Source organism: Hyaena hyaena, unplaced genomic scaffold (assembly GCF_003009895.1).
Source record: "Hyaena hyaena isolate Hyena2069 unplaced genomic scaffold, ASM300989v1 scaffold_760, whole genome shotgun sequence".
In the NCBI taxonomy this organism is placed as follows: Eukaryota; Metazoa; Chordata; class Mammalia; order Carnivora; family Hyaenidae; genus Hyaena; species Hyaena hyaena.
The window spans coordinates 483290-505595 of record NW_024081391.1 but is presented as its reverse complement, the minus strand read 5'-3'; the positions used below and the strand labels follow the sequence as shown (position 1 = coordinate 505595).

The 22306-nt window shown below is 46.8% G+C and overlaps 1 protein-coding gene across 1 annotated transcript in view; it reads left to right on the top strand.

The window, feature by feature from the left end:
• The window catches only part of VWF (von Willebrand factor), a 138521-nt gene that overhangs the window by 81645 nt on the left and 34570 nt on the right, over positions 1 to 22306 (top strand). The window contains exons 23-35 of the mRNA XM_039218403.1: positions 1226 to 1366; positions 1572 to 1685; positions 3828 to 3984; positions 4891 to 5049; positions 5726 to 5861; positions 8376 to 9751; positions 11913 to 12029; positions 12126 to 12266; positions 12531 to 12674; positions 14941 to 15105; positions 16026 to 16069; positions 16376 to 16553; positions 20989 to 21209. Coding sequence (XP_039074334.1) covers positions 1226 to 1366; positions 1572 to 1685; positions 3828 to 3984; positions 4891 to 5049; positions 5726 to 5861; positions 8376 to 9751; positions 11913 to 12029; positions 12126 to 12266; positions 12531 to 12674; positions 14941 to 15105; positions 16026 to 16069; positions 16376 to 16553; positions 20989 to 21209 — 3093 coding nt within the window. The remainder of the gene's footprint in view (positions 1 to 1225; positions 1367 to 1571; positions 1686 to 3827; positions 3985 to 4890; positions 5050 to 5725; positions 5862 to 8375; positions 9752 to 11912; positions 12030 to 12125; positions 12267 to 12530; positions 12675 to 14940; positions 15106 to 16025; positions 16070 to 16375; positions 16554 to 20988; positions 21210 to 22306) is intronic.

Genomic DNA, 22306 nt, shown 5'->3' with positions numbered 1-22306 from the left:
GACTCACTTAGATTGTCCAGGACAGCCTCCCCATCCCTAGATCCTCAACCTAATCACATCTGCAAAATTCCGTTTGCCATGTATGGATTAGGACATCTTTGCAGGAGGCACGGTGTTGCTTGTCACAACCCTGGTGGAGATCGCATTCTAGTGGGGCTGTTGTTTTAGATTGGTTGGTCTGATGCGACTTGCTGAAAAGGTGACATGAGCAAAGTCTTCAGAGAAGGGAGGATGTAAGCCATGTAAATATTAGGACAAGAGAATTTAAGCAGTTGGAATAGCATGTTCAAAGGCCCTTCAGTGGGTGGTGTTTGGGGTGTTTGAACAAGGAGGCCAGTGTGGCTGGAGAAGAGGAACTGGGGTGAATGGTAGTTAACAAGGGCAGGGGCTGTACTGTGGGGGCTGTTAGGCCTTGCGTCCAACTTTGTGAACATTCTTGTTACATGTTTCCTAGTAAGTTCATCCTTGTACCAAACCGAATTCTCCGTATTAAAAGAGAGCAAGTCACATCTCCAGGCAGGGCTCTAAATATGTTGTAAGAGCATAACACTTTCTTTTCCAACCCAGGTATTTCTAGTTCTTCACATGGTTTTTATGTGATCCTTTCCTTTCATTCAGCAATTGCTTGTTCAGGACTTGTAGCTGTCCACGCATGCATATTGTACACAAAAGGTGAACCCAGAGACAAAGTTGATATTATGTCAACCCTGGTGGCATTTGATATACAGCAGAATCCTGGCCAGCCTGTTCTGGACAGGGTGCAGTTGTCCAGATAATGGGCTCGCATTATACTGTCCACAGTAAAGTACGACTAGAATGTTCCGTCTTTGGACCTGGACTCTCTCATTGATGTCTTGTTGAACCAGCTCCTCTCTCTGCTCAGCCTGTTGCTGGGGAGAGTTGTGGTTTATACTGGAGGTGCCAGGACTGAGCCTGCCCAATTTCCACCTCTGCCCTTGGTGGACGGTAAGACATGAACAGGTGCCTCTCTGTGAATGACCTCTGTTTAACTTGAAGATGAGGTACATGAGGAAGCCTTGGAAGAACCTTCCAAGGGCAAGGCTTTGCTGATTCCCCTGGTCTGCTTCTGGGTCTCTATTCCCTGTCGCTCTCCCAGCCTCCCCTTTCTCTAACGAGCCTGCCTTCTTTGCTGCCTGGAACTCTCCCTGAGTCAGAGAGTTTGCTCTGAGGTTTACAGTGCTCATGATCTCATTTTGTCTGTTAGGAGAAAGTGTGTGGCCTATGTGGAAACTTTGATGGTATCCAGAACAATGACTTCACCACCAGCAGCCTCCAAGTGGAAGAAGATGCCGTGGACTTTGGGAATTCCTGGAAAGTGAGCCCACGGTGTGCCGACACCAGGAAGGTATGTCTGGGGTCTCTGTGTGGACCGAGCCCAAGAGACATGCTTGCTGGAACATTACCATCAGTTTTATGGGGGTTGAAGGGTCGGGGTGGAGGGTGGGGTGGTATGAACTACAGTGGAGGCGTGGCCCCAGAGGAGAGTCTCTTGGATCCTTCTGGGCTGACTGTGTTTTGGTCCATCTGTGTCATCTTGCCCTGTTCCCCAGGTACCACTGGACTTGTCCCCTGCCACCTGTCACAACAACATCATGAAGCAGACGATGGTGGATTCCTCCTGCAGGATCCTCACCAGTGATATTTTCCAGGACTGCAACAGGCTGGTGAGGGCTGTGGGGTAAATAGAGGCAGAGGACTGCTGAGGGTTGGCACAGTGGCTCAGGCACTTGTAGTGTGGTGTGGACACCCCCTTGGAGGCTTTGCATTGGTTTCTATCAAGTCACTTCTTTACTCCCTTTCTCGGCTTCAGGCTGGGAAACAGAAAGCATAAAGGACAGTGTTTGGGGAGAGCAATGCCTGGCGAATCATTTTTCTTCCACGCAAGGTGGAGCTCTTCTGGGCATCTGACGGTGCTTCTCTTTCAGGGTTAGAGCTTGTTCCTCTGCCGGACTCCAGCTCCAGGCAGGTCCAGGGGTCTCTGAAGGATGGGCGGTGTCGGCGAGGGAGGGATGAGAGAGCCCTGACATTCTAGTTACCAGCCAGGCCTCTCCCCACTGTGTGAGACCCTACTTTATTTTATGATTTAGTGTTTGGGAGATGGCACAGAAGTGGCATTCTGAGGATAAATCCTTTGATCCATAAAAACTTTCCAGAACATCCATATGCATAGGTGTATGGGGAACAGCCCAGAAGTGGCATTCTGAGGATACATCCTTTGATCAGTAAAGATTCTCCAGAACACTGATATGCAAAAGGTATGGGGAACAGCCCAGAGGTGGCATTAGCATAGCAAAGGCAAAAGTTAGTTCTTTGTGAGCAGGGGTCAATAGCCTGTGTATCGCTTAATGGGAAGTATTAAGAAAAACAGGTCTTTCATGTTTCAGTGTTGCTCCCATAACCACAAAAGAAGTTCCTACAGTAAGTTCCTTCACAAAGTGCAATCAGTATATCAAGGCCAGAATGAGTCACTCCTAATACCAATCAACAAGGTGTCTTGGGGGTTGGTGCTCAAGCAGAAACAATTGGGTGAGGGTGGATATTGGTCGCCATCTGACAGTAAAAGTCCGTGCAACTTACCTTAACCTCACAAGGAGTTTTTTCTCAACTTATGAGTTCAGAAATGGCTCCCAACATTCCCCCACACATTACCTTGTCTCCATCACTAGAGCCAGGAATTTCACCTTCCTGTCTCTGCTGTGTGCCTGACCTGAACAGCCTCTGCCCTCACAAAACCCTTTCGTTCCAGGTTCTTGTCTGACAGAAACTCTTTTCTGATTTATACAGTAGGGATTTCAAGCCTTCATTTTATGACTTCATTTTGGGTGTTTATCTCAAAGGGTGACAGGCAGTTCCCCAAAGTTCAGTTAGTTTTCTCTGTCTCTGTATGAATGTATATGCATGTGTGTGGGTGTCTGTGTGGGCACACGTGTATATATGTATATGTGCACGCACACAGCCATGTGGGAGTGACTGGTATTCAACCAGTCATTCCTTGCATCCATCCAGTGACTTTTAGTCCCTGAGGATACTCTGGAGAGCACTTAGGGTTGCCTGGTTGGGTGGAAACCCTGGGTATCTGGGTCGGAGGAAGGAAGATAGTGAGGCAGCCAGGCAGATCAGGATTATTGGAATGTCTTGGAAACAATGACACACTTAATGTCTGAATTCATTCCTACCACAACTACTGTGGAAAAGGCCAGTGTGTGCAGCAGCGTGTGAGGGGCAGGGAAGGTGAGAAGGGGTTACTGAGATCGAATGTGGGTGGTGAGTGGGGAGTATGGGGGGGCGGAGTCCGGAGGGCCCAGACCGGTCTTATGGTCCAGCAGAATAGCCCCATAGCACCTCAGTGAGGCATGGAGCAGTCCTGATACGTTTCCTCCTTCGTTTTGCTGAACTGAGACAAGTGAAGAAGGCAGCCAGCATGTATATCTGGTTGTGTTTATGGAGGAAGAGCTAACACCTGTGAGGTTGAGTGTGGGTTATGGGGATGGCTGGCTGGCTAAGAAGGTGTGGGAAGAGATAGAAGAGATAGAAGAGAATGTTCTGAAAAATTCTAAGGCATATCACATCCTGTGAAATGCCAGCAGTGCTCCTCTAGTCAGCTTTTCTTGTTGGAATCCAGATTAGGGCCTGGGAATTATTATGCCTTTACACCCACTCCCTGCTGGGGCCACTGACCAGCATTTCCCCTTCTACCCTGGAGCCCCCATTGCCCTTCTCTGACCACCAGAATATTCTCCCCCAGACCAAGAGCCAGGGTTCCCAAGTTCTGCCCAGGCCTAGGCCACCCTGAGGTTCCCTTGCAGGTGGACCCTGACCCATTCCTGGACATTTGCATCTACGACACTTGCTCCTGTGAGTCCATTGGGGACTGTGCCTGCTTCTGTGACACTGTTGCTGCCTACGCCCACGTGTGTGCCCAGCATGGCAAGGTGGTGGCCTGGAGGACAGCCACATTGTGTCGTGAGTCCTGATGTCCCTTGTGATCTCAGACACCTGCCTCACCCCTAATGGTTCTGGACTTTAAGACCTCTAAGTGGGATGTGGGAGGACTGCTTTGTGGGAGAGAACACAGAGTTCCCACGTGGGGGTGGATGGCTGAGGGTTGAAGGAGTGAAAACATTGATGGGGGCACCTGGGTGGTTCAGTCAGTTGAGCACCTGACTCTTGATTTCAGCTCAGGTCATGCCCCACGCCGGGCTCTACGCTGACAGTGAGGGAGTTTTCTTGGGCTTCTATCTCCCTCTCTCTCTTTGCCCCTCCCCCCCCCAATAAATAAATAAACTTAAAAAAAAAAACATTGCATGGAGGAGGGCACTTGTGGGGATGAGCACTGGGTGTTATATGGAAACCAACCTGACAATAAACTATTTGTAAAAAAAAAAAAAAATTGTACACCTATTAAAAAAAAAAGACATTGGTGTGAGTGAAGAGGGGCAGGGGATAGTGATTAAAGACATTAATATGTAGAGAAATTCCAGAAGAGGGAGAATATAGAACAGTGATAGATAGTAGAAGGAAGTCAATATTTTAATTAAATTCAGTATCTTTAATTAGATGCTATTATATTTGCCAGTGTGAGTGATCAATGCATACATTATTTATAGAGAGTCTTCCTTTGGTGGGAGCAGCCAATTGTTTTTATATGGGAGAACGGATTCAGAACCATTAGGTTCCTGGCTTAGGTGCTTTAAAACCCAGGCAACCTCTAATACTAGTGACTCCCATGCTGCTTAGTTCCCCATCAGCATCATCACCTCCCTGAGGGCCGTCACCACCAAGAGTCTCACTACTATCTCTTTGGGGCTTTTGGTGCCATCCCATCTGCTTGGGTGGTACATGGTGCCTGCTCATGTTCTGTCTACACAGCCCAGAGCTGCGAGGAGAGGAATCTCCGTGAGAACGGGTATGAGTGTGAGTGGCGCTATAACAGCTGTGCCCCGGCCTGTCCCATCACATGCCAGCATCCTGAGCCACTGGCGTGCCCTGTGGAGTGTGTGGAAGGCTGCCACGCACACTGCCCTCCTGGTAAGGCACCCGCTGCTGGGTCGGGAAGGGCTGGGGGGCGGGGTGGGGCTGTCAGGAAAGGTGTTTCCTTGTGGTGCTCGACCTCACCCATGGTGCCCTGTCCCCATCCTTACCACTCTGGTTTCTGCTTCTAGATGCCCTTTCATCCAAGCCAAGCCAGCGATGACTTTTGTTAAGTTCAGCTCCTATACTGTGCTTATGTCTGCCTATCTACAGGCTTACCATCGAGAGCATTTGTGATAAAACTTTCTAGAATGATGGGGAAGTTCTGTGGAAGTGTGGCTCCTGTGTCTGAGGAAGTGAAGTTTCAATTTTATTTAGTGTCAGTTTGTATTGAAATTTAACTAGTCGCCTGTGGTTACTGGCCACTTTATTGGATAGCACGGATTTAGAGTAATTAAATATATTCTTGGGTGGAATGAAAACAGCCTTGGAGATAAGATTTCATTCGTTCTGAGGCTCGAGTTGTGGTGAGTTAGGGGAAAGGAATACCCCCTCCTAGTCTTGCAGAGGGATACATTGAAGCTCAGAGAAGGAGAGTTGCTTTCTAAGTGGTGAGGTGGCCCTTGAGGGAGGTGGGCAGAGCTGGCTTCTGGGAAGGCCCCTTTAGCTAAAAGCGAGTCTTCCTTGTGGAGAAGGTGAGAATTTTCTACCTAATGGGGGGTTTGTCATGCAGGGAAAATCCTCGATGAGCTTTTGCAGACCTGCATCGACCCCGAAGACTGTCCTGTGTGTGAGGTGGCTGGTCGTCGCTTGGCCTCGGGAAAGAAAATCACCTTGAACCCCAGTGACCCTGAGCACTGCCAGATTTGGTAAAACAGAACCCCTGGTATTTGAAGTGATGTTCTCTGGGGCCTATTAAGAGATGCAGGTTTGGGGAAGAACTTGCTATGTGAGTTGAGAAGTTGAGTGCTTGCTTTGTTTTATTTCTAGAGTTTACTTCTTTCTCTTTAAGGACAGACTACATTACTTCCCCAGAAAATACTTCTTGAGAGACTGAAGTATTTTTGTCTCTTCTCTCTGGTGGAAGGATATAGTCTCTTACTGTTAGAAATAAGCCTGTTGACCCAATTAAAGGGGGGATACGGAGACTCAGAGCACAGTGAAGTGAGTTCTTGAACTCACTCAAGATCAACATTCTTGAAAGAGCAGGTGCCTGTTGGACAGGCACCCTTGGGGCAGTTACAGCGACAATTTATCTCCTAGTGGGAAGTCCCTCCCCTGATTTTTCATTGGCTGAGTACTACAGAGGTTACCGCCTTGCCTGGATGTCTCCTACGTCCATGTAAGGCAAAAAGTAGTCTGACTGGAACAAATGTATATTCCCTGAGGTGACACAGAGACTTTCAGTCCCTCCTCCCTCTGTTCCTTGCTGCATGCTCATTGCAAACCTCAGGAAAATAAGCCTGAGAAATGGAGAGGGGAAGAACCAGGGAGTGAAGTGTCTAAGAGTTTGGGACTCCATTGTGGTGGGAGGTTCATACATATTTCCAATAGGTTGTAAACGTACTGTTAACTCGACAGCACAGCTTTTATTTGGTACTTCTGAAAATGAATCATCTCCCTTATTTCTCACATTACTGTCTCTGGAGGTCACATCTAGTCCAAGGACAGGTACCTACCATTTACTCAGAGCCCTGACCCCTCAGTGTGACATAGATGCCTTGGAGCCCCAGCCAAGGTCCCAGGACATGGCTTTTGTAATTGGGAGGGAAGACACTCATCACTACATCCTGGGCTCTCACTTGGATTACCTCTTGGAACTGGCCTTTAGAGAGGTGAGGAGTCCTCAGGGTGAGCTCTGAGCTTTCTGAAGCTCTACTCCCAAGTAGGGAACATGTATTCAGATAATGTTTTTAACTCCATGCCCTGACACTGATCGAGCCTTATGCGAACTTGAACCTGAGAACTTAAATTTTCTGGGGAAGGGCTGCCAGAGTTAGATCCCACCACCGCCATCTGTACAAACAAGGGGAACACTGCTCAGGGTTAATTTTCTAGTAGACACAGGAAATTAAAGAGTATGTCACTCACGCATTGTTAACCAAGGATTGAAGCAATAAATCGCGTGAACCACAGGGGAAGTAAGAATTAACTTTCCAGTAAGATCCTGCCGCCCACCTTCCCCATGCTGAAATGGAGACCATAAGGAATGAAGAAGGGGAAGAAACTGATACCAACCTGGGGTTCTGAGCCAGACAGGCATGAGAGCTTAGAGCCCTCTCCAGGCCTCCCTCTGCTGTCCAATGTGGAGGGGCAACTACCAGGGTACACACTGGGGCTTCAAACAGCTGTGGGCAGTAATTCCAAAACAAGCCGGGGACATTGTGTGGGAGGCAAGCCAAAGGGGACTTGTCAGGGCTCAGGGCACTTCTGCCTCTCAGCTCTCCTGGGGATGCTGAAGACAAGTTTCCTCAAAGGCAGAGAGTACAAATAGTGGATGGTACCAACCTCTATGGGTCTCCACCACAGGGCAGCTTGATTTCACTTGTGGTCTGGTATACCTTGCCATTTCTAGAACATTGGTGAGGAGTGACCAGAAGAGTCTTGAAACTTGATTTGGTAGTGCAGGAATTTGTGTGAGGGCAAGAGCTTTGCTACAGACTTGGGGTATGAGCTTGGGGCTGGGTGTAGTACCTCACTTCTCCCTTACACATGGCAGGTGCTTACCACATGGCCATTGGAGGAATGAATGAACAAGCCACTATATTTTCCCCTAACATCTTGGACATTCCCAACTTTGTTCTGGAATAAAGTTGGGATTTAGAATCTATATTCATCTTTCCAAAATATTTTTACTCCACTTTTTTCCCTCTTTTTCTTAAGGGCCAACCTATTATACAAAATTCATACAGCTTAAATTGTCACAATAAATACCGTAAAGCATTTCTCTTCAATAGGATCTTTACAAGTCTTGGTCAGTGTCAATCTTTTAGAGCAATATTTGTCTTCGGAGACACTTGGAGAAAGCTTGGATTATAATTAAATATTTATACTACTAGAGATGTAGGTTGAAAAGACATCAACTTTGAATGGCAGTGTGGATAGCCTAGAAGCAAAAAAGGTTCTTCCTCAGGTGCTATAATAGATTAGAGCTTTGGCTTCTAGAATAAAGGGAGGCATATTGCTGCATGCATAGGGGTGCTGTTTGGGGACATATGTTAAAAAATGCTGTGTCACTTAGGTGGGGAGTGATTCATGGGAGCTCAGTTTGAGGAGGCCATGCAAGCAGCTCTATGGGAATATACGTGGGATGGTTCTAAACAGGCTGAGAAGTGCCCAGAGGTTTCTCCTGAACCATTCCTGGTTTTCTTTCTCTACTGCAGTCATTGTGATGGTGTCAACCTCACCTGTGAGGCCTGCAGGGAGCCTGGAGGCCTAGTGGTGCCCCCCACGGAAGGCCCGGTCCAAACCACCACCCCATATGTGGAGGCCACCCCGGAGCCGCCCCTCCACAACTTCTACTGCAGCAGGCTTCTGGACCTGGTTTTCCTGCTAGATGGCTCCTCCAAGCTGTCTGAGGCCGAGTTCGAAGTGCTGAAGGGCTTTGTGGTGGGCATGATGGAGCGTCTGCACATCTCCCAGAAGCGGATCCGTGTGGCCGTGGTAGAGTACCACGATGGCTCCCACTCCTACATCCAGCTCAAGGACCGGAAGCGACCCTCGGAGCTGCGGCGCATAGCCAGCCAGGTGAAGTATGCGGGCAGCGAGGTGGCCTCCACCAGCGAGGTCTTGAAGTACACGCTGTTCCAGATCTTTAGCAAGATTGATCGCCCTGAAGCATCTCGCATTGCCCTGCTCCTGATGGCCAGCCAGGAGCCCCCGAGGCTGGCCCGAAATTTAGTTCGCTACGTGCAGGGCCTGAAGAAGAAGAAAGTCACTGTGATCCCTGTGGGCATCGGGCCCCACGCCAGCCTCAGGCAGATCCAGAACATTGAGAAGCAGGCCCCCGAGAACAAGGCCTTTGTGCTCAGTGGTGTGGATGAGCTGGAGCAGCGAAGGGATGAGATTATCAACTACCTCTGTGACCTTGCCCCTGAAGCACCTGCCCCTCCCCAGCATCCCCCTGCGGCACCAGTCACTATGGGTCCAGAGCTCTTGGGGGTTTCATCCCCAGGACCCAGAAGGAACTCCATGGTTCTGGACGTGGCGTTTGTCCTGGAAGGGTCTGACAAAATTGGTGAGGCCAACTTCAACAGGAGCAGGGAGTTCATGGAGGAGGTGATTCGGCGCATGGACGTGGGCCAGGGTGGCATCCACGTCACAGTGCTGCAGTACTCGTACATGGTGACCGTGGAACACACCTTCAGGGAGGCCCAGTCCAAGGGTGAGGTCCTGCAGCAGGTGCGGGAGATCCGATACCGGGGCGGTAACAGAACCAACACTGGACTGGCCTTGCAGTACCTGTCCGAACACAGCTTCTCAGCCAGCCAGGGGGACCGGGAGCAGGCACCTAACCTGGTCTACATGGTCACCGGAAACCCTGCCTCTGACGAGATTAAGCGGATGCCTGAAGATATCCAGGTGGTACCCATTGGAGTGGGCCCTCATGCCAACGTGCAGGAGCTGAAGGAGCTCAGCTGGCCCAATACCCCCATACTCATCAAGGACTTTGATGTGCTCCCCCGAGAGGCTCCTGATCTCGTGCTGCAGAGGTGCTGCTCTGGAGAGGGGCAGATCCCCATGCTCCCTCCCGCCCCAGGTATGCAGGCTCCTGGCCTGGTAGAGAGCTGCTGAGGGCTGGTGGGGATGCAGTTCTTGGGTACTAATCCTGCTTCCCTGCTCTGTGTTTTCAGTCAAACCTTTGCCTTTAGAGTACCTTGTTTCCTCACCTCCCAGCCAGGGAGATGCGCCTGCGGTCCTTTTGGGGGAAGGATCTCTTCTTATTGAGTGTGCTTATAAATTCAAAGGTTATACAAGGCTATTGTTAAAATATAAAGAATACCAACTATGTAGAGTAAAGAAAAAAAATACAAGTTTTGGTTTATCCCACAGCCTCATCCCCACCTAATCCCACTCCTTGCTCTGGAGATAACCTGCTCAATTTGGTGACTCTCAGCTTTGACCACATTGGGTGGATAAAATCACTCTAAGTAGCTGGTGTTCTTTGGGGCAAGGACAGAAGTTAGGTAACAGGTGGTGGGTTTCGTCCTCGGATTATGGAACCAGACTGCCTTGGTTTGAAATTCAACTCGGCCGCTTACTAGCTTGGTGATTTGGGGCAATTTATTTTTGGTAATGTTTTTTGGGTAATTTTGAGCAAACACCTCGGTGTATATGTCTCCTCATACATGAAAAAAAAATGGGGATAACAATAGTACTTGTAAAATGCTTAGGACAGTAATCAGCACGTAGCCAAGTGCTCAAAAACTGGTTGCCACTGCTGCTCTTGTTACCGCCTTCTTAACTGATACTAATGTCTAATCAGGTCCTAGTTCTTGAGCACAGGAATGTTCAAGACGGCCCTTGGTGTGTTGGGGACCATCCCAGAATAACTGATTTCTTTTTTTTTTCCAAAGAGCTTTATTGTTTTTTTAAATTAAAGGATAATTAACATACAATGTTATATTAGTTTCAGGAGTAGAACATAATGATTCAACAATTCTATCCATTTCTCAGTGCTCATCATGATAAATGTACTCTTAAGCCCCTTTATCTGTCTCACCCATCCTCTACCCACCTCCTCTCTGGTAAACACCAGTTTTTTTCTCTGTATTTAAGTCTGGTGGTTTTTGTTTGTTTCTTGTTTTTGTTTGTTTGCCTCTTTTTTCTTTGTTCATTTGTTTTGTTTCTTGAAGTCCACAGATGAGTAAAATCAAAGGGTATTTGTCTTTCTTTGACTTATTTCACTTAGCATTAGGTCTACCCTCTAGCTCATCCATGTTCTTGCAAATGTCACTATTTCATTCTTTTTTATTGCTGAATAATATTCCACTGTGTGTATGTGTATGTGTGTATGTATATACACCACATCTTCTTTATCCATTCGTCTATGGACGGACGCTTGGGTTGCTTCCATGTCTTGGCTATTGTAAATAATGCTGCAGTGAACATAGGGGCGCAGATATCTTTTCAAGGATGTGGGGAAAAAAGGAACCCCTATGCACTGTGGGTGGAATGCAAATTGGAGGAAATTAGTATGGAGGTTACTCACAAGATTAAAAATAGAATTACCACATGATCCGGTAATCCCACTATTATTTATTTGCCCAAAGAGAATGAAACACTAACACCAGAATAAGTAACTTTCTTTTAATGTCTCTTGATTCTCACACTTGTTGTAAGTGCCTTTGTTTATTTTTGTTTTAACCAGAGCCACATTTAAATTCTTGTGATATTTCTGCTGAGGAGAACAGTAATAGCATCATCTGATCAAATCTCGGAATGGCCTTCAGGCCAGAGGTTGTTTCTGTGGTGTGATCATGACTCTGTGCCGAAACATTACTGTGTGCACTTGTCATTTACAGTTGGAATCCTTATAGCATACAAGTTGCCCTCCAGCCCCATGGTGCCGCTCCATTTCCTTTAGCCCTCTCCCTGTCACTCTTCAATATTTTCCTCACTTCTAGAAGAGTTGCAGCCTCCACTTACTGAGGGAGCAGATGCCTCTTGCTCTCATCTATAGGCATTTAAACTACCTTTGGGTGGATTTGGAGTCTTCCCAATGTCTCCAGACCTGGGGCACTCGTGGGCTCCCTCCCCTCCTTCCCAGCCCATGTTACCATCATGCAGGACCGGTAGAGGCCCCCTCCCATTCATGGTGCCGCACAGTGGGTGGCATCCCCCGTGCCCGTGGATGCCGTGTCTGTTGCAGTGGGCCTGGTGTGCTCACCTGGGTGCCCACCCTCTTGGTGTCTTTGCAGACTGCAGCCAGCCCCTGGATGTGGTCCTCCTCCTGGACGGCTCCTCCAGCTTGCCAGCTTCTTCTTTTGATGAAATGAAGAGTTTCGCCAAGGCTTTCATTTCAAAAGCCAATATAGGTGAGGGATGCCCCTGATGGAGCAGGTTGGGAAGGAGCTCTTTCTGGGGGCTCCACCTGGTCCAGAGCGCGATTCTCATGTCCTCTTTCCCATTAGGGCCTCAGCTCACTAAGGTGTCGGTGCTGCAGTATGGAAACATCACCACCGTTGATGTGCCGTGGAATGTGGCCTATGAGAAAGTCCATTTGCTGAGCCTCGTGGACCTCATGCAGCAGGAGGGAGGCCCCAACAAAATTGGTAACTGGAGCTGCGGGCGGGGAGACAGGAGCTTCGTCTGGTCTTAATTCCTGGCATATGTAACTAAGTGACCTCGGCGAGTCACTTTGCTCCTTGGGCTAGTTTCCTTCCCTGTAAAGTGTGGGCCTTGATGCTCTTCTGGATCTCACATGTGTGTATCTCTGTCTCTGAATCCTTCTGTTTGGATGACCTAAGGATCTGCCATGAGACAGGATGCCCAGCATTTCCTGGTGAGGACTGACTTGGACTGTTCTCTATTCTCAGGGGAAGCTTTGAGTTTTGCTGTGCGATATGTCACCTCAGAAGTCCATGGTGCCAGGCCTGAAGCCACGAAGGTGGTGGTCATTCTGGTCATGGGTGTCTCCGTGGATTTGGTGGACGCTGCAGCCAATGCCGCCAGATCCAATCGTAAGAGTTTAGTGTGTGATCCTGAGACTCTCCTGACCTCCTAGAGGATTGAAAGTGGCAGATGGGCATTGCTTTTGGACAGCCTGATGGTTGTGAATGCTTAATAGCCACCTGTGGCCTGGTTCCAAACAGCAGGAAGTGGCCCATCCCTGTGTTACTTAGAAACCAAACACTAATAAATATGCATTTGTCCTTCATTTGTCTGCATGTTTTCCCCCATCACCTTTAATGCTTCCCTTTGTGTCCAGGGCTGGGGCTGCATCAGACCTCCACACCTTTCCTTTTTGAAGTGGTGTGGTGTCCTTGCTCTGTCCCCATCCTTACCATGTCACCTTGTCTGAGGCCAGAGTGACTCATTATGGGGTGGTGGGAACCATCAGTCCTTCACATGTGCTGAGCCCTATTCTAGTACCCGCCTAATGGGCTTGGGGTTTTGAATCAGACGAGGAAGGGTGATGTTTTAGGATAGGGACAGATGCAGTCACGACCCAGCCTTGGTGCCGCATGAGAGCCTAGGCTGTGAAGAGCAACAGAAGGTGAGCCAGGACAGGTGGCGTCGTGCCCAGGGAAGGCTGGGTGACTGGAGTGATGTTAAGTCCTCCCATGGCCACCTGGAGACTTGTTCATCCTTCAGAACCCTGCTTGGGAGTTGTCTTTGCTCTGATGTCTTCCTAAGAGTTATTCACTCCCTTTTCTGTACCACATCCTGAACAGCTCAAAATGTGCAAATCACACTGTATTTGTTTGTTACATATCTGTTTCTTGCACAAACTGGAGGTCTTTGAAGACAAGGGCAGCATCTTTTGTGTCTTATGTGCATGATACACAAAATAGGTGGGCATTTAATGTTTGTTGAGTGAGTGAAGGGGACATGTTTATGAAAGTTATTCTTTTAAGGAAAAGGATCCCAAAAGGGAAAGGATATACATTTGGATGATACAACGAGCTGACAAGAACTGAAAAGTTGCTGGGAGAAAATCAGCTCTAACCTTAAGCAAATTGCAAATACCTAGAACTTTCTGAAGAACTGAATTGGGGAATTTCAGGATGGAGATTTTTCTTCTTTAGAATCAAGAATCTAAAGACAGAATTTCATCTGGAAGGGAAGCAGTTGCAGTCTGGGGGAAACAAACATGCTCTAGGGCAAGTCATTTAACTGTGCAGAGCCTCAGTTTCTCATCTGTTAATGGGCACGCATGTACCCCAGGCTCAGGCCTGTGACATTTCCTCTTCTCTTCTTACACTCACCCCCTGGGTGGTCTCATCCAGCATCATGTCCAAATCCATTCATACACCACTGGCTTCAAAATTCCTATCCCAGCCTGAATCTCTTGCCTCAACCCCACCCACACATTCTAATGAGAGACTCACCGTAAACCGAATTCACATCCAAACCTCCTTCTGCAGTCTTTTCCGTCTTAGAAAATGGCAGTCCTTCCCACTGCTCAGGTCAAAAGCCTCAGCATCCATGATTCCTCTTTTTCTCTCTTACTGCCGTCCAGTCCGTCCACAAAGTATGCTCTGTCTTCAAAATATATTGGGAATCCCGCCACGCATACCATACCCACCACTGCCACCCTTATGTCCCATCTGAATTATTGTAATAGATTTCTTTTTTTTTAAGTTTTTTATTTATTTTGAGAGAGAGAAGGAGAGAGAGAGAGAAGGAGAGAGAGAGAAGGAGAGAGAGAGAAGTAGAGAGAGAGAGAGAATCCCAAGCAGGTTCCACGCTGTCAGCACAGAGCTGACATAGGGCTTGATCCCACAAACCATGAGATGATGACCTGAGCTGAAATCTAGAGGCTCAGGTTTCAGATTCTGTATCTCCCTCTCTCTCTGACCCTCCCCTGCTCTCGCTCTCTTTCTCTCTCTCTCTCTCTCTCTCTCTCTCTCTCAGAAATAAATAAAACATTAAAAAATTTTAAGAGGGATGCCTGGGTGGCTTAGTCGGTTAAGCATCTGACTTTCACTTAGGTCATGATCTTGCAGTTCATGGGTTCGAGCCCCACATCGGGCTCTGTGCTGACTGCCAGCTCAGAGCCTGGAGCCTATTTCAGAGTCTGTGTTTCCCTCTCTCTCTGACCCTCCCCTGCTCACTCTCTCTCTCTCTCTCTCCTAGAAATAAGTAAAAATATTTTAAAAAGATTTTTAAGTAATCTAGAGGCTCTGTACAGGTGCTGGGGATAGATGCAGGTCAGCCAGTTTTGGGCCCACTTGACCAAAGCAGGTTGACACAGATCCTTTCTTGTTCCTCTGCTGACCCCAGGAGTGACAGTGATCCCCGTTGGAATTGGGGATGGATATGACGAGGCCCAGTTGAGAATCTTGGCAGGTCCAAAGGCCAGCTCCAACGTAGTGAAGCTCCAGCGAATTGAAGACCTCCCCACCATGGCCACCCTAGGAAATTCCTTCTTCCATAAGCTGTGCTCTGGTGAGTCTCATAATGCCTTTCATACCCCCCTCAAAAGGAAAAGCCCCATTCTAGAGACCCGAGGGTGTCCATGCGTAAGATCTAGCTTCAAATGAAGATTGTTATATAGACCAGGACCTTTAAGTTTCTGCTCATGGAAAATTTGCACGATAAACATCCAAGGGGTTACCAGAAAGTTCTTTGTATAAAGCCCTCCTTCCATCCTAACTGTCTATCAAGACTTTAGCAGACACAGCTGACGCTTACTGGTGCAGAGTGATCTTGGACAAATAAGTGGAAGACAGAAGCAGGGAACCCCAGCATCCTGCAGACTATGGTCTTCCGCATGCCTTATATTCACCCTCAGCATGAGTATATAGGGCCTTGGAAAAACAGTAACATAGAAGCTAATATCAAAGTGTCATAGTTTAAGTTGACTTAGGTTAGATTTTTTTTTTACCATATATGATTTTTTTTACCTGATTTTATTTATTTTCCTAACTAGCTGTGAGTCAAAGCCTACTAGGGTTATTGCCCTTTCCTGCTGGAAGATAGCTCTCCTGGAAGGACTCTTTAAGGTCTCTTTCAAATTTTGGGGATCTTGCTTCATTTCCTCCCCCTTCCCTCACTAGGCACTGATCTCCATATGAAATGGGAAAAGGAGATTCTGACCTTGGGAGGCTTCACACCCTGTAGGGATTGCGGGGTTCTTACTGATGTAATCATCATAGTTATTGAGAACCACAGAGCATGCCTGAAGAACCACAGGGTGACCACCTCTTAACCTGGTGGACCTGCACATTCACGGTCAAACCTGCTCAGACCCTTTTTGAGGAGTGAAGTCCCCTTCTGGGACTAGCCTTGGGGCCAAGCAGACTTCGCGAATGGCTTCTTCTGCAGGGTGGGAATGGGAACTCAGATCTTAATTGTGTCTGTTGCAGGGTTTGTTGGAGTTTGCGTGGATGAGGAAGGGAATGAGAAGAGCGTGAGTTCCTTTCAGCTGACTTTGAAAGAAAGATAAGAAATGAGTATTTGGGGTGCTTATTCCCCATTTTTCCTCCTTTGTTCTTGATCTGGTTCTCCCTCTTAGCATTATATCCTGCTTTTGTGCATGTGTATGGATGTGTGGGGAGGGTCCACCCGTAAGTCTTGTGTTCTGTATCCTTGCTGCTTGGGCCTATGTCCAAGACCTAGTCTCTGTATCCTCAGAGGGGGTCAGTTGCTCAGTTGATGGGCTTAGCACAGGGCAGCTTGTCCTGTACCCGCGTCAATCTGCTTCTTTCTTCTGTAGCCTGGGGACACCTGGAACTTGCCAGACCAGTGCCACACAGTGACTTGCCTGCCAGATGGCCAGACCTTGCTGAAGAGTCATCGAGTCAACTGTGACCGGGGCCCAAAGCCATCATGCCCCAACAGCCAGTCCCCTCTAAGGGTGGAGGAGACTTGTGGCTGCCGCTGGACCTGCCCATGTGAGTCCGATGCTTCACCAGCCTGGGTGGTGTTACAGGGGCAGTGCTTTTAGCACGGCTGTGCAGAGAGGTAGACCAGAAGCCCCTTTCCCTCCTCACTACATGCAGAGTGCTACTTTCACCCATGTTCCCTCCCGCTTGTGTCCTTTGGATATATTTTCATTCACTCCCAAGGATCACTGTCCTCTTCCTGTGTCTTTGGAAAGCACCTCCCCAGATAATCCATATCCAGAAGGAAGAATTGATTTTCTGAGGTCATTACTCAACTTGGTTGTTGGCAAGTCAGCCATTAGAAGTCTATGCTGTAGAAGTAGAACAGTGAGAGTGACACCCTGACAGAAAACTCTCCACTCACACCTAGAGCTGGCTGGGGGTTGGGTGACATGGCACTTCATCACAGTGGCCTGGTTTATGAGGAGGACATAGTGACCTCCATCCTTTGCAGACTTGTGGAAGACATTCACACATGGGGGTGGGTTAGCCCCCTGCCTCATGGTTGGGAGAAATGGCTGGGTAGGTAATACGTACTTGGCATATATTCACTGTGTTAAATAGACACAACCAGTGGCATAAAGCCAAAACGGTATTTTATTCCTCAGCCTCCCTTGACAGTTTATTTAGTAGGATAAATTATCTCCCTGGACTGGATAAGAATGCTACCAGACCTGTGTCATCTCTGTTTATTCATAGAGTTCTATGATTACTTTAAGTTATAAAACAAAAACTCAACTTGGTAATTAGGTGTCCATTCCTGTGTAATAACCGAAACCTTAAACTTGAGTTAGAGTTAAAACAGCTCCCTACTCCCAGTTTGTGCTGCCTGCACCCTGGAAAGGGGTATGTTCTGCCTCTCCCCAGCTTGGGGCCAGGGCAGGGGGGATGGAAGGGGGTTCAGAAGGTTCTCCTGTAACGTGCTTCTGTGAGAGGGCTCTGTGCTCTCTGGCCTGGCAGGTGTTTACGGCGACTGCTTTACTTTGTCAGCTCTCCTGCTCTATTCCTCTGATCCTCAATCTTGGAGTGCAGAAGGAGTCTGTATCCTTGGGCTGGCTGCTGCTTCTCCATGTCAGGCTTCCGGTTTTGGGGTCCTCCTGACCCTATAGTAGAAGGTCTCATAGACAGGGTCACGTTTAGAACAATGCCAGGCCATCATTTCTTGTGTAAGTGCTCTCTCTGGCCCCCAGGACTCGGGCACTTTTGACCCGCCACTGGAGTGGAGTGCGCCTGCTTACCCAAACAGCAGCAAGCCCTCTCTTGCTGTCTGGCCACCTCTGGGCAATGGTAATAGCTTCTCTCTTTTACATTCTTCAGGTTAAGTTTCAGACACCGGTCCAGGGTCCTTGTAACTGCATGGGACACAAACCCATCTCTGGGAGTGGCCTCTTGAAAGTCCGGTTCACAAGGCTTGGTTATTCCTATTGGGGCACCTGGGGGTGTAAGACTCACAACACAATAGGAGCCCTGTGCAAACAAATGTCTTCTTAAATCCAGTCCCTCAATACCCCTCTTGACTCCTTTTATAACCTTGACTCTTTATACTCTCTTTTATCAGAAGCAATAAAACTAGATTTGAGCTATTTTTTTAAGCATAAAAACATTTTAAAATTTAAAACTTTTTATTTTGGATAATTTCAGATTTACCAAAAAAAAGCTGTACAAATGGTACAAAGAATTCCTGAGTATCTTCACCCCGATTGGTGTATCTTATATAATCATGGTTTAATGATCAAAATCAGGAATTAATATCCATAAAGTACACCTGTAAACATCTTACTCAGTTTTTATCAGTTGTCCCACTTATGTCCTTTGTTCAGATGTAGGGTTCAATCCAGATCCCACATGACATTAAGTCATCATGTCTCTGTAGTCTTCTTCAATCTGCAACAGATCCTTAGTATTTCTTTGATGTTTATGACCTTGACCTTTTTGAAGAGCTCCAGCTAGTAATTTTGTAAAATGTCGCTCAATTTGGGTTAGATTCAGGTTACACATTTTGTTAAGAATACCCCAGAAGATATATTGTGCCTTTTTTGGTTTATCAAGAGGAGACACATGATATCAATTTGTCTCATTAAAGGTACGTTAAGTTTGATCACTTGGCTTAGGTGATATTTACCAGATTTTTCCACTGAAAAGTTACTGTTTTCCTCCTTGCAATTAATAACGATCATATACAGAGATATTTTGAAACTATGGGAAAATACTTTTACCCATTAAGTTTACCGTGCATTGATGATCCTTACCTGAAACAATTTTTATTGTGCTGTTTGCCAGATAGTGATTTTTTATTTCCATCACCCCCTCCACATTTACTAGTTGGAATTCCATTGAAAGGAAGAACTTTTCCTTCTCTGTCATTGATTAATTCAATTAATCATTGGTATCAATATGGACTTATTGGTTCTTATTTTATTCTATGGGGTATAATCAATTACTAGCATTATTTATTTTCTTGGTCGATGGTCTCAGATGTGGCTAATGGGAACCCTTTCAGTTTGACTCCTATGCCCTTCTGACATGTCCACCTCCCTCTCTCACACAGTAAGGAGTCTGGCTCTCATTATCCAGGATATATTTATATGTTGGCTTAATCCCAGAATATACATAAAGTAGTTTCAGAATTACTAACCAATGCCTGGATGAAAAACAAATCTACTAACTAGAGTATAATATTCATATGCAGTTCTTTTTGTCTTTTGTCTTTGAGTACATAGTACATCCCCCCCTTCAACCCGTATTATTTAGATTAGTTTCTCCTCTCCCTACAGTGTAGTTATGTTATTTATTACCATGAGTTCAGTTTGTTTCTGTTTGTATTCCATTTCAGGTTTCCCTCACCCCCATCCTTGTTGAGTTTATTCATTTGTTCTTGGTACATGAATTACTAACATGGCCGCAAATGTGAGAATGGACAGAAAGGTTTATTTGGAGTGTCACTTCACTCCTCCCATTCCTCCATGCTTTCTACTTGTTTCCACTTATGTTCCCTGCAGGTAACCAGGGAACATTCCTTTCACGTTCATCCTCCTTCACAAATGATTCTTTGCCTGTTTTTTTTTTGCTTAAAAACATAGCCCAGAAATCCTCTATCAGTTCAAAGACAGCAGAGGAGTTAAGAGAGGACCACAGAAGTGAAGTAATTTATCCAAGGTCACAGTACAAGCACAGGGTGGAACAGAATTCAGTCTTGAGTTTTTCTGGCTCCAAAGCACCCACTTCACGGTTATAGTTTAAGTGACAGTGGGCAGAGCCGTTCTCCCTAGCTTGCCACGTGTGAGCTAATACTACTTCTTTGCCTGTGACTTGTGACATCCTCACAGCAGAGGGGCTGATCGCCTGAAGACGTGACACTCTCCACAGCTGGAGTACTGGGAACCACTTGCTGCCTGAGCGTCAAGTGCCCCTTGGGAGTGGCTGACTGCTCCAGGTCTCAGGGGATTTTGAGTCAAAGAGCTCCTGGCAGGCTACTCAGACCTGACACATGGTGCATGCAGCCCCTTCATTTGTTAGTGGCTGTGCTGCTTGACGCACAGGTCATGGATGCAGGTGGAGGTTGCCTAGACCTGGTGTGAACGAAGGATATCAATGCAGCCTCACAGACCCACTGAGTCTGCCTCTCAGTTCTTGGGCTTTTGTTTACCCACCACCGTAGCTGTGGTCACGGTTGCTCTGGAAAGCTCATCTCCAACTTCAGTTAGGTCTAAGATTAGCTTTCAAATCACACACGGCAGTGGTGCCTTCCATGGGGGGATTTTTTACAGAATCATCTTATGCAGATGCAAGATGATGAGTGTTTCCAAGTAGTATTTTAATAGGACCCTTGAGAATTTGCCAATTGTGTGAATGAATGAGTGGCAAATGAGGGAGTGTGGAGACTCAATCATTTGTTTTGGCTTCAGAAATATTTCTCTCGTGTGATCATCTCTTAAGGGATCAAGTCAACATGGCCACTTGTACCATTAGAAACTTGGCAGCGGAGAGGACACATGTGTCTTTAGGTGACCTTTCTTTACAATGAGCTCATAAGCTTATGATACGCTTAGCTCCTCATGATTTCAACAAGTCATAACCACCCTGAAACTTAACTTTGTTTCCTGAGCCAAAGCATCTCTATAGAGGAGATCATTCACTTTGCATGTTAAAAGTTTTTGGAAGTATGGTTGTATAATTTTCCATGTTTTTATGTGATACTTGTCCTTCTAGACCTTCTCTAGAAAAATATTTACTAGCCAAGTGTTACTTAGCTAAACTACTCTCTCTACCTCTCAGAATTTCAGTTTCCTAATCTGTAAGAAGGAGGAAATTAGATTACATGACCTCAAAGGGCCCATTCAGTGCTCAACTCTATTTATCTGTGTGTGACTTGGTAACATCTGCCTCTTTGCATGTGTGGGTGTTTGGATAATATCACATCCATCCTTTGCTCTCCCCTGTTCAGGTGTGTGCATGGGCAGCTCTACACGGCACATTGTGACCTTTGATGGGCAGAATTTCAAGCTGACTGGCAGCTGTTCGTATGTCCTCTTTCAAAACAAGGAGCAGGACCTGGAGGTGATTCTGCACAACAGTGCTTGCAGCCCTGAGACGAGGCAGGCCTGCACGAAGTCTATTGAGGTGAAGCATGAGGGCCTGTCACTTGAGCTCCACAGTGACATGCAGGTGAGACGAGCTTTCTGTGGGGCCCACGCAAGGCAGCAACAGAACCCCCAACAAGCCTCTGGTGGCACTTGGTTTTAGCTGGTGTATCTGTTAGGGACTCAGCTTTCTGCCCCACCAGCAGAGTGCCACCTTCTTAGGAGAGGCTTATTCTCATCTCCCTTGTGGCACGATTTCATGTTGTTCTGGGCCCAGATTTGGGGAAAAAAAAAAAAAAGGATCCATTTTAGATAGCATTAAGTTACAAATCCAGCTCTGGTTTCTGGTCTTGGCAGAAAGTTGGGATAGACACCCAAGCTATTTACCCAGAAGGCATGACGAGCCCAGTGCACAGGGCCTGTGAGTTTTACAAAGGAGAATATTTAGGGCCCTACATTAGGGCCTTTGGAGATATTTAGGGCCTGATCAAAACGTATGGCTCCAAAATTCAAGAGGAAAGCTGCAACACTGATAAAAATAAATGTTTGACTGATTGTTTACAAAAGGTTACATTATGACAACTTCTTGTTCATTTAGAAATCACAAATATTCCATTATGTGAAAGTAACTTGTAGAAACCTCGTTTTGTAAGAATTTCTGATTATGCACATTAATTGCTGAAAAATCATAGCTAGTCCTATACTAAATGAGTAACTCACAGCCCAAACTTTTAAAATCAAAAGGAAAAAGCCTTCCAAAACCTTTAACAGCAAAAATTATAGTCACCATGGGACATGAGTACCTTTTAATATGTTTGATATGATATATACTGGGGCTTCCAAAGAGCTACTGACCAAAAATACACACACGCGCGCGCATGCACACACACACACACACGCGCGCACACACACACACACACACACACACGCATACATATATACGTACATAAATGGACTTAACATAGTTCTGTGAGATGCTCCTGGAGACACCACCCTGATGAGCTGACAAAAGGCAACTCTCTCCGCGTATCCAGAAGGGGTTGCCCTTCTCTGTTGAATGTACACAGGCTCATGACTGGCTTTAACCCTGGGGCTTTCAGGCTCTAGGAGCATGGCCATCTGTATAGGATTGTAATGCTCTGTTCTGTCAAGCTCTGCAAAGCCCCTTTATCTTAGAAGGGC